Source organism: Halichoerus grypus, chromosome 12 (assembly GCF_964656455.1).
Source record: "Halichoerus grypus chromosome 12, mHalGry1.hap1.1, whole genome shotgun sequence".
In the NCBI taxonomy this organism is placed as follows: domain Eukaryota; kingdom Metazoa; phylum Chordata; class Mammalia; order Carnivora; family Phocidae; genus Halichoerus; species Halichoerus grypus.
In genome coordinates, this window is record NC_135723.1 from 94326892 (window position 1) to 94340394 (window position 13503).

Sequence of the window (13503 nt, forward strand, 5' to 3'; positions counted from 1 at the left end):
GGTGATTTCCTGAGCTTTAATTTCACAGCTCAAGTCATCTCTGTAATAGCTTTCCACCTTTTCGATGGTGGCTACTATTTTCCTACTAATCACCTAGATCAAAGCTGCTTATTTCTCAAACAACACTCCCACGAGTGTTTTAAGAAGAGGCCTGTTTACTTCTATTTAAATGTTGCCATTTTCTGGCTATTTAAATAATTGTCTATAAAATTATAGTGATTTGCAGCTCTAAGAAATACATGTTAGGGGCACCTGGGTGGCTCAGTCGGTTAAGGGACTGACTCTTGATTTCGGCTCATGATTTCAGGGTTGTGAGATCAAGCCCCATGTAGGGCTCTGCACTGAGCATGGAGCCTGCTTAAGATTCTATCTTTCCCTCTCCCTTTGCATCCCCCCTGCCCACTTGCACTCTCTCTCTCTCTAAAAGAAAGAAAGTAAAGAGAGGAAGAGAAAGAGAGAAAGAAAGAAAAGAAAGAAAGAAAGAAAGGAAAAAGAAGAAAAGGAAGAAAGAAAAAGAAAAAGAAAGAAGAAAGGAAGAAAGGAAGAAAGAAAAAGAAAGAAAGACATGCTATTACTCACTTGTTATTACTTGTATTATGCACAACAGCTGAAATTAACCCAAGAGAATACCACAGCTTTCAGGCTGGAAGTTCTCTGCTCAGAGTAGTCAAAAACTCTTGCTTGGAAAAACTTGACACTTTTCTAAATGGATCTTTCTTTTCCAGGTTACTCTTTATGTGCCTTGTTTTTTGTTTTTGTTTTTGTTTTTTTGTTTTTAACGTTCCCTCCATTTTTCATGCTGTCTTTGTACAGTGTTTGGACTGGTTTCTTGTTTTAAATTGACTCCTTAATTTTGAAATGAGCTTGCATAAAAGTTGCTAGAATAGTATGAAGAACTCCAATATATTCTTTACCCAGATTTCCCAAACATTATCCATAGATTATAAATTATTTACCATATCTGCTTTCTCTTTCTTCCTTCCCTCTTCCTCACACACAGGTATATAACTTGAGAGTTTGTAAACAAAATGTCTCATCATCACAAAATGCTTTAGTATGCATTTCTTAAAACACAATAACATACTTTTACAAGACCACAATATAACCAGCCAAATCAGTAAATTAGAATTCATACAATACTGGCACCCAATGCAGACACCAGTCAGATCTCACCAATCAAGCCAGTAATGTTCTTTATGGAAAACCCAAAACAATGACCGCAGCAACAACAAAGAATTTGACCCAGGCTGCATGTTGCACTGAACTGTTTAATTGGATTAGTTGCTACTTAGTTGCCTCTATGCTGAAACTATTCCTTAGTCCCTCTTTTTCATTCACGAATTTGCCAGCTATTTGTAGAATATTCCTCATTTTTGGTTTGTCTCATATTTCCTCATGACTGCATTGATGTTGTGCATCTTGGGCAGAAATGCCGCAGAAGTGATGCTGTGTCCCTCTTGGTGCACCACAGCTGGACGTACATGGTGTCTATTTGTCCACTTTCAGTGATGTTACTTTGGTTGAGGTGGTGTGTGCCAAGTTTCTCCACAGGAGAGTTACTATTTTTTCTCATAGTAAGTAATAAATACACCATGAGGAGATACTTTGAGGCTAGGTAGCTATCTGATGCCCCTCCTATTTGTTTTGTCATCCATTGATGAGTCTTGCCTCAATCAATTATTATTATGAAAATGGTGATTTTCCAACTTCACGTTCCTCCTGCATTCATTACTCAGCATTATAAAGGTTCTTTGTTCTTTACTATTTATTTTTTGAGTAATTCTTGGTAAATAGTCACTTCCCTAAGCCCCCTAAATGTGCCTCTTTTCTGAGGTCCCCACATAGCCTCACAATCCAGCAACTAAAATTCTAACTCCCAGCAATTAGGGGGCTTTCAGGCTCTTCTTTACTGGGGCCAGTCTGGCTGATGAGTGCCTGTGTAAAGCCTTCAATGTGTGAAGCTGGAAAGTGATTCCTCTCTGTGTAGGAAATGGACTAGTCAAGAGCAATTGAACTTCTAGCTCAGGGGTCCTCAGTCTTGGGTACATATTGGAAGTTGGAGACTTTCATATTTCACTAATGCCTGGAATCTATTCCCATCACCCAGGTAATTCCAAAATGGAGTCAAGGTTGGGAGCCACCGTGTTGGTGGAATAGTGAGGCAGGGAGATTTTCTGCTCAGTCTCTGCTGACTCAGTGGTAGCAGGAATTTAGGCATTGATGGAAATTCTAGCCAACAGGGAAAAGAAACTAAGTTATCAGCTTCCTGAAAGAGTGAGAGAGACAGAGAGGGAGAAAGAGAAGGAGGAAGGAGGAAGGGGAAGGAGGAGAGAAGAGAAAGCTAGGTAAAGGATATATGAGAATTCTTGCAATTTTTCCATAAATTAGAAAGTGTATCAAAATATTCAACAAGAGGGGTGCCTGGGTGGCTCAGTCATTTAAGCATCCAACTCTTGATTTCAGCTCAGGTCATGATCTCGAGCTAGTGAGATAGAACCCCATGTCAGGCTCCCCACTCAGCCGGGAGTCTGCTGGAGACTCTCTCCCTCTGCCCTTCTCCCTACCTGCATGCTCTCCCTCTAAAATAAATAAATAAAATAAAATCATAAAAAAAATATTCGATAAGAAAGACCAGGATCATTGTAAACATGAGCCCATGGTTCCTCTTGTCCTCACAAAACCACAGAAAAAAATAATGAGGGAATAAATCCTTTATTTATCCTCTACCTTTAATATGGGGTTTTGAGTAGAGGAGGTGAGGTGGAGAAGGAACTGTAGTCTCAGTCACTCGGAGCCAACCTGATTTTAGAGACCCCGTCAGGGATGAGGGATGCCAGGCCCAAGGGACAGAATGTTGAGGAAGTTGGGGTTCATGCCTCCACCTCAGCGCTGAGCCCCTTCCTCCTGCAGTGTCATTAGGCCATCAGGAAACTGTAGTCACAAAGCTCATGAGCTGGAAAAAGACTTGAGGTATTAAGTCTCCCACCCTAAGCATGAATGTTTTAAAACATTTCCCCTGAAGTATTGGTCTGAGCTCTCTGTCTAGTGTATGTACAATGTAAATGCATCCCTTTTAACTATAGAAACATCATTCTCTATAGGTAGATATAGAGTTCCTCTCTCTCGGCAGTTGAGGAGGAAACACTCAGGCACTGGGAAAAGCTCAGAGGTGGGTAGTGTGAGCCCAAGGAGCAAATGGCCATTGAAGGGTTCGTAGAAACTTGACCACAGCCTCACGAGGGCAGAGCAGGTGTTTGTCCCAGTTTTTGTTCATTTCAGTGGCTCCTGTTCTAACCTAGTGTCAAACACACAGATGGTGCTCAGTGAGTATGTGCATGACCACTAAATGCCGAAGTCAGGAGATGGAAAGAAAAATAAGGCAAAAGAAGGAAGGCTAAATAAGAACAGGAAATTCAAGGGAGCACAAAGGAAAGCAGAGGTGCCTGGGACCCACACTGGGTCATGATCTGGGCAAAGGGAGCCACAGGAAGATTCTGGGGCAGAGCCTGGGAGTAGTAGCCCAGCTGGCTTGAACCTGTCAGGGTAGACCTGAGACTAAGGCTGCAGTGAAAACTGAGGATTGGCTTCTGAAACCCAGCCAGAAATGGTGTTTGGTTTTTGTTTTAACCTGGGAGGTTGGGGTTGAAAGAATGTGCTTGGGGGCCTTGGAGTAATACAGAATATTGGAATAGAAATGTCAGACTTGACAAAGCAAAGAGAAAAGTGGTCTGTGCTTGTTGTGTCACGTTTCTATCTACATCTCATCTTTATCTGAGTGTTTCCTCATGCTGTAGAAAGTAATTTGTGTACTTCACTCAGGTGCCAAACGGCATCAACCATGTTTTAGGATCAAAAGGAAATCCTCCATTTCCCTTGAATGGTGGGACCACAGAGATACTCAACAGTGACAGACACACAGTCCTCTGGCTTCAGGTGAGCCTAATTTTTTCCACAATCTGAACTGAAAAACCTCTCTGATTAAGGACAGCAAGTCCCTCTGCTCACACATTACAAGGCCCAGAAGTGACCCCAAGCACTGAAAATATCCAGGACTGAGACTGCAGGAGCTGAATGTGAACACTGAAGATGTTGCATAATCTTAGAATGGAGCCTCCAGAATTCTCCAGAGGAAGTGACAGTAAAGATAAAGTGCTCATCATCTGGCATATACCTCTTCAGTCCCAGAGCTTCCTCTGCCAGGAAGCAGGGTTATGGTGTTCAATCAACGCTTGGCCCCTCATGCAGTGGTAAACAATTTACCGAGGCCAGATCCCTGGTTTCTAAGAGATTAAGTTTCCTCTAAACACCTCGGTATAGCCAGAGAAGGGGTCCCATTCCAGAGCACATGAACAATGAGCAAGGCAATTCATAAAGTAGCATGGTGACTTTAAATCTCAAAGGATGGGTGCTACACAGATTCTCAAGCTTAGAAAACAGACATGCCCCCCCGAAACCCAGAACAGCCACTGCCAATGCACAGTTCCTCTCAACTGTGGTTGCAGATGACTGCACAAACGATTTGTGTCTATTCCCTGCTCTGTCCATGTGAACCTTCTTGACATGCCCTGGGCTCCAGAGCTAAGGACTGCCCCACTCCACCTTGGCCTTGACCCATTTTCAGAGCCCAATTCACCCTGCCTGGCCAGTTAGGCTCTTGACCCCTAGTGACCTGAGTGTTGAGAATGTGACACTTGGTGGGATAAATAAAGATCATCTGATAGAGGCACAGGTGAGAAGAGCAAGGACTGCAATTGATGTTGCCTTTTGGGCAACTGGATCCTCAAATACCCTCTAGATGCCTTATCCTGAGCCATTCAAGAGACTTCCCAGCTTCCTCTCCTGGACCAAAGGCTCAAAGGAAGGAGATGGCAACAGGAAGTGAATTAAGTTCTATTTAATCTGATGTCTTGAGCTTTGTCCCTTATAACCACAGCCTTTTCCTTTACTACAAATCACACATGTGGCTTGCTGCCTCTGCCTCACAGGGAGGGTTGGGCAAAAAATGCCTTAAGAAAAGAACCAGGAGCCCCCCTTAGGGTCAGCATGGGCAAGGGAGGGTTTGGAGGGCTCTCCCTCTGCATGCAAGCCCCCCTTTCCCCAGCTGGCACCCCCTTAGGTAAGCTGGAACATCAGACTTCTCAGAGAGTAGTCCAGCCTTGAATCCAGATTTTGTCAGAAAATATGTGGTCCCATCAGTGTTTCTAAAGCTTTAAAGGCTGAATTGCATCCCTCAGCATGGAAGAGCCTCATGGAAGAGTTGCAGTCCCCAGGCCTGCAATGTCATGGCCTGGGTCATGGGAAGGGGCACAAATGGGGGACTTTGGGGAGCCGAAGCAGAGGGGAGTTTCTATATTTGATAATAAGGGGAAGGCTGAGCAGAGAGGAACCTGAGTATTTGAAATGAGGAGACAGTATCAGACTCCAACCTGCAGGTTGGCAAGAAGCCAAGAAAGAGCCCCCTGCCCAAACAAGAGGGCAGCCAGAGGGAGGTGCCTCAGGCTAGCAGTGCTGGAGCCTGAGAGGGCCACTGGTTCAGCCTTGAAGCCTGCAGGGGTGTTGTCCTGGGGCTCCACTTTGCCTCCAGAGGACTCCAAGCAGGGTCCCCGAGTAGTTGGGATGATTTCCGGAATCCAGCCTGTCGTGTTTTCCACCAATTCCTGCAGCACAAGGAAAATGGGAGAAAATGGTTAAAGGCAGAAGCCTCCCCCACTCATTTCCTTTTTTCAGCCCTTACTTGCTGATCCCCAGTTCTTGCAGCCTCACAAACTAGCTGGGAGACCCCCACCACTCCATAGTCCAGAACAGCACCAGCCCATCTTTCTGCTCCCCAGCCCCTCTTTCCCTGACCCAATGTTCCCGCCTTTGTCATTCACCAGCTTCCTCCTTTCTTTTCCAAGCTTGGCCCAACACCATCCCACACCCTGCCATCCCCAACCCTGAGAAGGTGCTGTCTCCTGGGACACTCACATCAATGGTCTTTATTATCACCATCTGCTGGGCCTCCTTGCAGGCTTTCTCAGCCTTCTTAATGTTCTCTGGGGTCCACTCAACATTGTTCATGGCCATCATGCCCTCCATGGGGCTGCCGTAGGCAGGGGCAACAAACGATAGGTTAGGGTCAACTCAAAGCTTTGACAAAATGCCTTCACGTTTGTTAGCATCATTTCCATGTCAGCATAAGCCAAAAGGAGTGCCTCACAACTCAATAAGACAACCATGAATTTGGTAGAAGGAGAAATTGCAAAACTCACAGACGAGAATTTTTTAAAGTGAAAAAGAGAAATTCCTGGCTCTTTAAAGAAGTAGTGCTTAATCTGGGAGCCATGAAGTCCAAGAAGGTGGATGGAGTGACTTCAGGGAACCAGTAAAGGCCCTGAAATTGTATGTGGAATTGGTGTGTCTGCACAGATGTGCATTTTCCTTGGAAACCCTCACCCCTAAATAATTAAGGGTCATTACTTAAAAGTAAACAGTCTTTGATTGAATCAGGTAGCGCATGAGAAAAAGGCAGAGAATTTATACATAAGTGATCTAACTTTTAGAGGTCAGTTCTTATCTGCTTTTCTGAATGGCCTCATTGATATGGGGGAAAAAAAACCCTATTTGGTCTTATGTCAGAGCTTTGAGAGTCAGACAGTGACAGAAGCAGATGTTAGGAGGGCAGGAGCCAACCAGGCAGCCCACTGAGGAATCCTGACTCACTAATGCAGGAGGTAGTAGGTGGTCTTCCTTTTCTCCTTCTCCAGTCTTCCCCAAGACCCCTCCCACACATACTTGAAGGTCTTATCTTCCAGGATGACTCACTCTGATACCTCCTCCCCAAGCTCATGGGCCACATAGATGATGTCAGGGTACCCCATGCAGCTGGAGATGTTGTTTCGGGGATAGTAGAAGAGGAAGATGAGGCACATCTCATTAATGGTGCTGGGACCCCCCTGGAGAAGAGAGAGAGAGACGGAACACAAAGTCACAAAGGCAAGCAGAGTGAGGGGAACAAGGCAGACAGAAAATAGTGTAAGTGGTCATTCTACCAATGATGCTGTTTTCCTTTTCACTTAACCTACAACCAGCTGACTGAATGTTCATCTACTTCTTACCCTCCCTTTCCTTTTACCTCCTCTCCTTCCAATTTGTGGACAATCATTGATATTATTTCCAAAGAAATAATATCTGCCCTGTCCTCTGCATTTCAATGGCCTCTGCTCTGGTTTGAGGAGACAAGATGGTTGAGAAGATGAGAGAAGATATTGAGTTTCCTGAAAAAGTCACTCCCTTTTGAGCTTCTCCAGGATTCCTCATCTCTACATGTCTAAAGCTGGACCTACTCAAATATGTCACATGTTCAGTTCACCATAGTAGGGCCTTATGGTTTTTCCCTGTGAATCCCCTTATGCACTATTCCCATTTGTCTCTTATGGTATGTATCACTTTCTACATCACATAATAATAATATATATGGCTGTAGTTTCTTCCTCAATAGCATGCAACCCCTTTGGAATCCTATAAGCACTGAACCACTCTTGACACACAAAAGGGGTGGGGTTCCTTGTGACCATAACGACAACAGCTAACTCTAATTGAGCATCCACTATAAGCCAGGCAATGATCTAGATGTTTTACATAGGTTAATAAATTCTTACAACAATTTTATGAGGTACTATTATTAGTTCCTGTATGAATTAGGAAACTGAGGCGCAAAGAGATTGAATAACTTGTCTAAGGTTAGAAAGCTAATGATTGTGTTGACATTAGAAACCAGGCATGGAGAACAAGAGTCCATGCTCTGGGTTACTATAATGTGCTTTCTGCCCATGGTCTTAGTGGGTCAATGACAGAGAAAGTAGGGAATCCTTGTACCCATCTTAAAGTCACGGGGATGTGAGAGCATGAAAAGCCCCATGTGAGTGGATAATACCATTGGATGGAGAAAAGGGCTTCAGCTGGAATAATCAGAGTCACTCTATAGCCAAGGCCAGGGATGGGCTCTATTCTGAGGTCATTGTGCTTGACCACGGTGAGAAGGGAGGTACTTACAAAAGTCAAGGAGTCCCGGTCCAGCGTCTGGTAGTGACATTCCACCAGCAACTCATCTCCCTATTCAGAGTGAAACATGAAGGCTGAAGGTAAGACACAGAAGGACTGGTACAGCCTTAGAACTCTCTTGGCTAACAGTGATGACCTCTGATCCTGCCTCCCCGCCCCAACTCCAGTCATGCCTCCCCTCAGGCTCCCACCAGTTTGATCTCTGCTCGATAAGGTAAATCTCGAGTCTCCTGTAGACTGAAGTCATAGGAATCATCTTTGCAGATTGTTCGGAGTTGTGCTCCATTTCTAGAGGGAATGAAGTAGTGTATGGGCTCATGCTGGGGGGACAGGTTGCCCATAAAACAGAAAAGCTCCTCCTTCCATAGTCTTATTCCGACCACCTCTACTCTAGGGGTAGTTCCAGCTCCTCCTCCTCCCAACCAAGCATAACCTTATGCTGCAGAATAAATAACTATCCTCAAATTTGTTCCCACATGCAGATGGGAAAGCTTCAAGTCCATGCCTTCCCTTACCTGTATTGCACGGCCTGCAGAGCACGGCCAGCCAGGTGGGTGTGGAGCAGGTAGCCATAGACCTGTATGTCAGGCACTGGGGCCCCATTCATCTGTGAAGGGGAGGAGACACATCTGGTTTGCTAAGAACTCTCATCTTGCCCTGTTCCTTGATTTGCCTCCCTTAATATTTGACACCCTCTTCATATGACCGACAGGAGCCCCTTTTGTTCTTACTGGGCCCTCATGGACCCTCTTCCTGCCCCACCCCCCAGTCCCCAAAGCCCCAACTCCTTCCTTCCTTTGCATGATCCAGGTTAGCGGTTTTCCTGAGCACCAGGTGTAGCTTTTCTCAAAGTCCCGGGCTCAGGGTGTGTGTGCTTATGGACCAGCCCAGATCTGGGATGGGAAACAAGGAACCTCAGGGAGGATGTGCCTCCCAGCTTCACCTCTTCAAACTTCTCTGTCTTACACAGCCCATAGGACAGGAAGGACTCCGCGCCTGGGGGTATGAAGTGGATGGGGAAAGTGAAGAAGCCCAGCTGGAGGACCCCCATGTCGTATTTGCGCAGCTGTGCAGTGTAGTATAATCGGATGCCTGAGGAGTCATACACACCTGGTGCAGAATGAAACAATGATAGAAGACAAGAGAGCTGGTCACAATGTGAGATCAAGAGCCCCAGGAAAGCTGGGACAGGGCTGTGACCAAAACAAGCCAGCGTGCCTCCCACAGCAGCTTCCCAACTCCTAAAAGAATCAGCAAGCTGCACCGGCTCTTCCTCCATAAATGCTCTAGATGCTCACCAGGAAGGTTGTGAAAATTGCTGTAATGAATCTCCAGTCGTATCCACTGGGGGTCTAAGGGGGTCCCAATAGAGATACCCACATCATCTGGAAACTGGTAACTCTGTTGGATGGAGGAAGATTTGGCAGCAAGAAGGGCCTGGTGCTAAGTGCAGGGACTGGAACCTGCCCGTGTTTTCTGGCCCTCATCCCAGACCTCCCCTATCTCCTGGTCTGCCATCAGTCAGTCCAGCAATCCCAGTTGCCTGACAACATGCACTCTCCCCCCCTTAGCCACCTAGTTCCCTCGTCACAGGACTCACTGTGCCCCCGACAGCCCAGCCCACGATGACCTGTGAGCAGAGGGAGAAGGCAGGGTCAGCCCCATAGCAGTCACTGATGCCCGTGGGGAGAACACTGGCATTGCCACACGCATACACCAGGATGTGATGCACCATTGTCTCGTTGTTCTCCAGCAGCTTGGGCTCAAACTGGGTGAGAGATGGAGGCAGAGCATGGTCAAGATCTTCTACGTCAAGTCCTATTCCCCCCATCCCTTTTCCCCAAATAAATCTATACTCATTCCCCACTTCTGTGTCTCTTTCTTTTCTACTTGTTCTGTTTTTCTTCCCCAACCCATCACTTACCCCACTTTGTCTGACTTCTTTCTCAGCCCCACCCTTTTAAACTCCTCCCCCGAGTGCACAACATATTAAATCTAGCCAAGAATATCCCCAAGACTCCTGACTTTCCCTTAATAACATCACCAGTCCACTATATCTGAGCACATGCCTCATTGGATTCTCCTCTAAAGAAAAAAAATGGCTCCCACACATTTGTTAGTTTTTGTAAGATCAAAATTTGATCTTACAAAATTTTGAAATAACTCAACTGTGAAATCAGGTGACCACGTTGGAGTTCCCTTTAGCCAGACTTCACTGACCTGAGAGCCCTTGGCCCTGTCCCCGCAGCCTGAATTTCCTCCTAGGCCATGAGCACCACCAAGGTGGGGCTTATACTTTGCTCTTTGGAAACACTTACTAATTGATGACCTTCATCAAAATCTTTGCTGCATTGTGGGGCTCAGATAGAACAGTGCTGGGAGTTATAGTTCTGGGCTCAGGAAAGCATGAAACTACTACCCCCACCAGATCTGGCCAGGCGCCCATGTTCTCCCAGCTACTTCTCTCTGGCTTCCTCTCAGCAGTTATCCAAACACCCTCCCTTCAGAGTTGACTGTGCCCACTGTATTGCTCAACTGCCTTAGCAGTGTCTGGTTCACTGTACCTTGAAGATGTGATGCTTCTTGCTAACGATGGGGAGAGGGAGGAAGGTGCAGGCATATGTGGTATCATCCTCTGGAATGAGGAACTGGAGAAGGACACACAGAGGATGAGCTGGGTTGGAAATGAGCTCTTAGAGAAGACAGGGAAGGGACAGACCAGCTTGGTGGTCCTTGGAGAATTACAAGAAGTCACAGTAACATCAATTCAAGGAACGTACTGAGTATTAGGTGCAAGAGGAGGGTCTAGATTGAGTGGGAAGATGGGAAGGAGGCTTGGAGGTTGCGGGTGGGGTGGAGGACTCTTACATCAGTGATCTCCAAGTCATGGATGATGGTATCCTCAGGGACATCAAGGTCGTCAGGATGGACTATTTGTAGCAGGAAGATGGACTTGATAAAAGTACGGTCCCGATCCAGCTTCAGAGTGTCATCCAGGCCGTAGGTGGCCAGCACCTTTATGGTGTCACTCTGGGGGTGTCATCGGCATTGAGGTGCTACTGCCTGTGAGCAGCACTTTGCACACACCCACACCCAAGGACTGACACAAGCCACTTGCTCATGGCTACACAGTGGAATGGAAAGAGCTTCCGACTCAGGGGTCAGAACTAGTTGGGTTCTAGTTCTACTTCAGGGGCCAACTTGCTGAAAATATTGAGCAAGTCACATTCCCTCTCAATGCCTGTGTCCATTCTAAAGTTCAGTGAAATCAGGCAAGGTTCTTGGAGAGGGGAATGAGAGGAGGGTGGGGTGGGTGCTTAATCTGTAGGGAATCACTCTGTGGAGAGCTTGTGGATTTGGAGAGGGGCATGACTGGGGCAGTGCCTGGAAAGGTAGAGAGGGAGAGAACCCCTGGGAACTGTGACTGCTGCCTGAGACACATGCACGTTCTAGATTGGGGGTGACTCCACATCCCCAAAAGGAAAAGCTGCTTACGATTGAATGCTTTTCTCCCCTTACTATTTTACCGTAATGTCTTTGTCGTGAGGATCACAGGAGCGGAAGGGCCTGGAGAAGCGCATGGTGGTGTAGATAGCATCTTCGGTCAGCCTTTGCAGCTCAGCATCCTGGCTCCCGTCCTCCTCCAGGGTGTCTTCATCCACCAGGTGCTGATCCTGGGGTCCAGTGAAGTCCAAAGAGTAAGAACAGGAAACCCTGGTGGTCATGACTTTGGAGAAGCTGGTGTCCCTTTAGCAACCCCAAGGTACTAAATTAGCAGAATCCAGGTCCTTTATTTTGCAGTTTACTCTTGGGACAGAGCATGACATCAGGGTGGATCCCCGGGACAGAGGGGTGGACAGTGTCTGCACCACTTGACCTTGATTTACTGCTCCCGTTCCAAATCCCAAGTCCATAAATCCTAGTGTTCCTGCATCTCCAGCCCTTGAAAGCTCACTTACTCTCTGAACTCTCTATGCTATTTGTCCTCTCTTGTGGCTCATAACATTGACACTTCCCCATATAAATGCAGTTCCTATGGGTGAGATTCGGAGAGATGGGTGAGCTGCTTTTTCATCTGTAAAATGGGGTAGTAATCATCCACCTTATAGTGAGGCTGTGAGGTTTAACATGGAAGGATTTTGGAACAATGCCTGGTTGATCAAAAGTACATAATAATTTTAAGCTATTATTATTATAGCTGCTGCTGTGGTTATTAGACCACTTTATGTTGTGGTCAACCTGACTGAGCTTAACAGAAATTAGGGCTAAAGACTGGGTCTCAAATAGCATTGACTCTCTCCCATTGTCCTGCATTTAGTGGTTCAGGACTCTTTCAGTCCTGTGGTACCATTCTTTAGCACCTTAGGGCCACGCAGTCCAGAAGACCTATTTTGAAACTCTCCGGTGGACCATTTCTGTAGAGAGAGGTCAGTAGTCAACTGGTGTTCTGGGCATGTTCCTGGATAAGTTTGGAAAATGTGGATCCTTCCTGGACTCAGAGCCATCCTCAACCAGCAAGAGACCTTCATCCTTGGAAGGGAGACATCCTCAGACTTACCGAGAAATAGACGTTGCCATCAGGCAGGACTCCTCCAACAACCAGATCACTCCCCACTCTGGTGTAGCGATTTGTGACACCCAAGCCCACCCAGCCAGTTGTCCGGACCTGCAGCTCAAAAGTGATGATCTCAGCCTCAAGGTCAAAGTCCCAGCGCAGGAAAATGACATTGGAAGGATCTAGGAACCTGGAATAACGCAGGCGAGATGTGGGGCCAAGGTGTTTGCCTTGGGAGGGGGCTGCCAGGGCCGTAAGTAGGAGAAGTCTGAAGAGAAGGGCACAGGTCATGGCTCCTGGGGTCTGGAGTATCTCTCCTATAGATGGACACTCAAGAAGTATGGATTTATATGTGTCCCTACCTGTGCCGGGCACCGTGCCATGGGGGAGGGACAGACTGGGGCTCTTCTGATCTGATTATCCTCTGGATTCAGAGTGGTGCCACTTACATAACTCTGGAGGTGTGAGGTGCCCAGAGAGGGTGCAGAGCAGATTGCTCTTGCCCCAGAGCAGGGACCTGACATGAAATTCTCAGGAGCAGGTCACTTAGACTCTTCTACTCCAACCCCATGCCAGGGTCCTCCCTGGGGTTTGGGTTTTTCCCTGCTTTTCCTTCCTTGTCTCTATTTCTCTCTTTCCCTTTCTGCCCCCCCCACCCCTGTATCTTTGATGTCCTTACTGAGCACTCTGCTCTCTGGCACCTGCCCCCTGCCCCAGCTTTTATGGGCATTTTCTATATCTGGAACTGGGGCATAGCAGGGGGAAGGGGCGAGACTGAAGACATGCAGCAGAGGAAGGAGAGAAGTTTCTGACGGGGCATTCAGGGAAGGCTATGATTTCCATCTCCCGGAGGAGTCTTTGCTACTAATCCCTGGAAGGACACATAGAGGTGAAGGAGCCATAAT

At 46.8% G+C, this 13503-nt stretch overlaps 1 protein-coding gene across 1 annotated transcript; it reads right to left on the minus strand.

The window, feature by feature from the left end:
- Positions 1-4879: 4879 nt before the first annotated feature.
- LOC118532183 (putative DBH-like monooxygenase protein 2) lies at positions 4880-13298 on the minus strand. Its single transcript, XM_036086602.2, has 13 exons — positions 12602-13298; positions 11571-11717; positions 10912-11073; positions 10608-10691; positions 9644-9811; positions 9342-9444; positions 8987-9153; positions 8559-8650; positions 8235-8331; positions 8035-8094; positions 6805-6935; positions 5968-6082; positions 4880-5657 (listed from the first exon to the last, which is right to left on the minus strand). Exons 1-13 carry the CDS (start codon positions 12887-12889, stop codon positions 5415-5417), a joined length of 1857 nt encoding a protein of 618 aa, XP_035942495.2. The 5' UTR covers positions 12890-13298; the 3' UTR covers positions 4880-5414.
- Between the last annotated feature and the right edge of the window lie 205 nt (positions 13299-13503).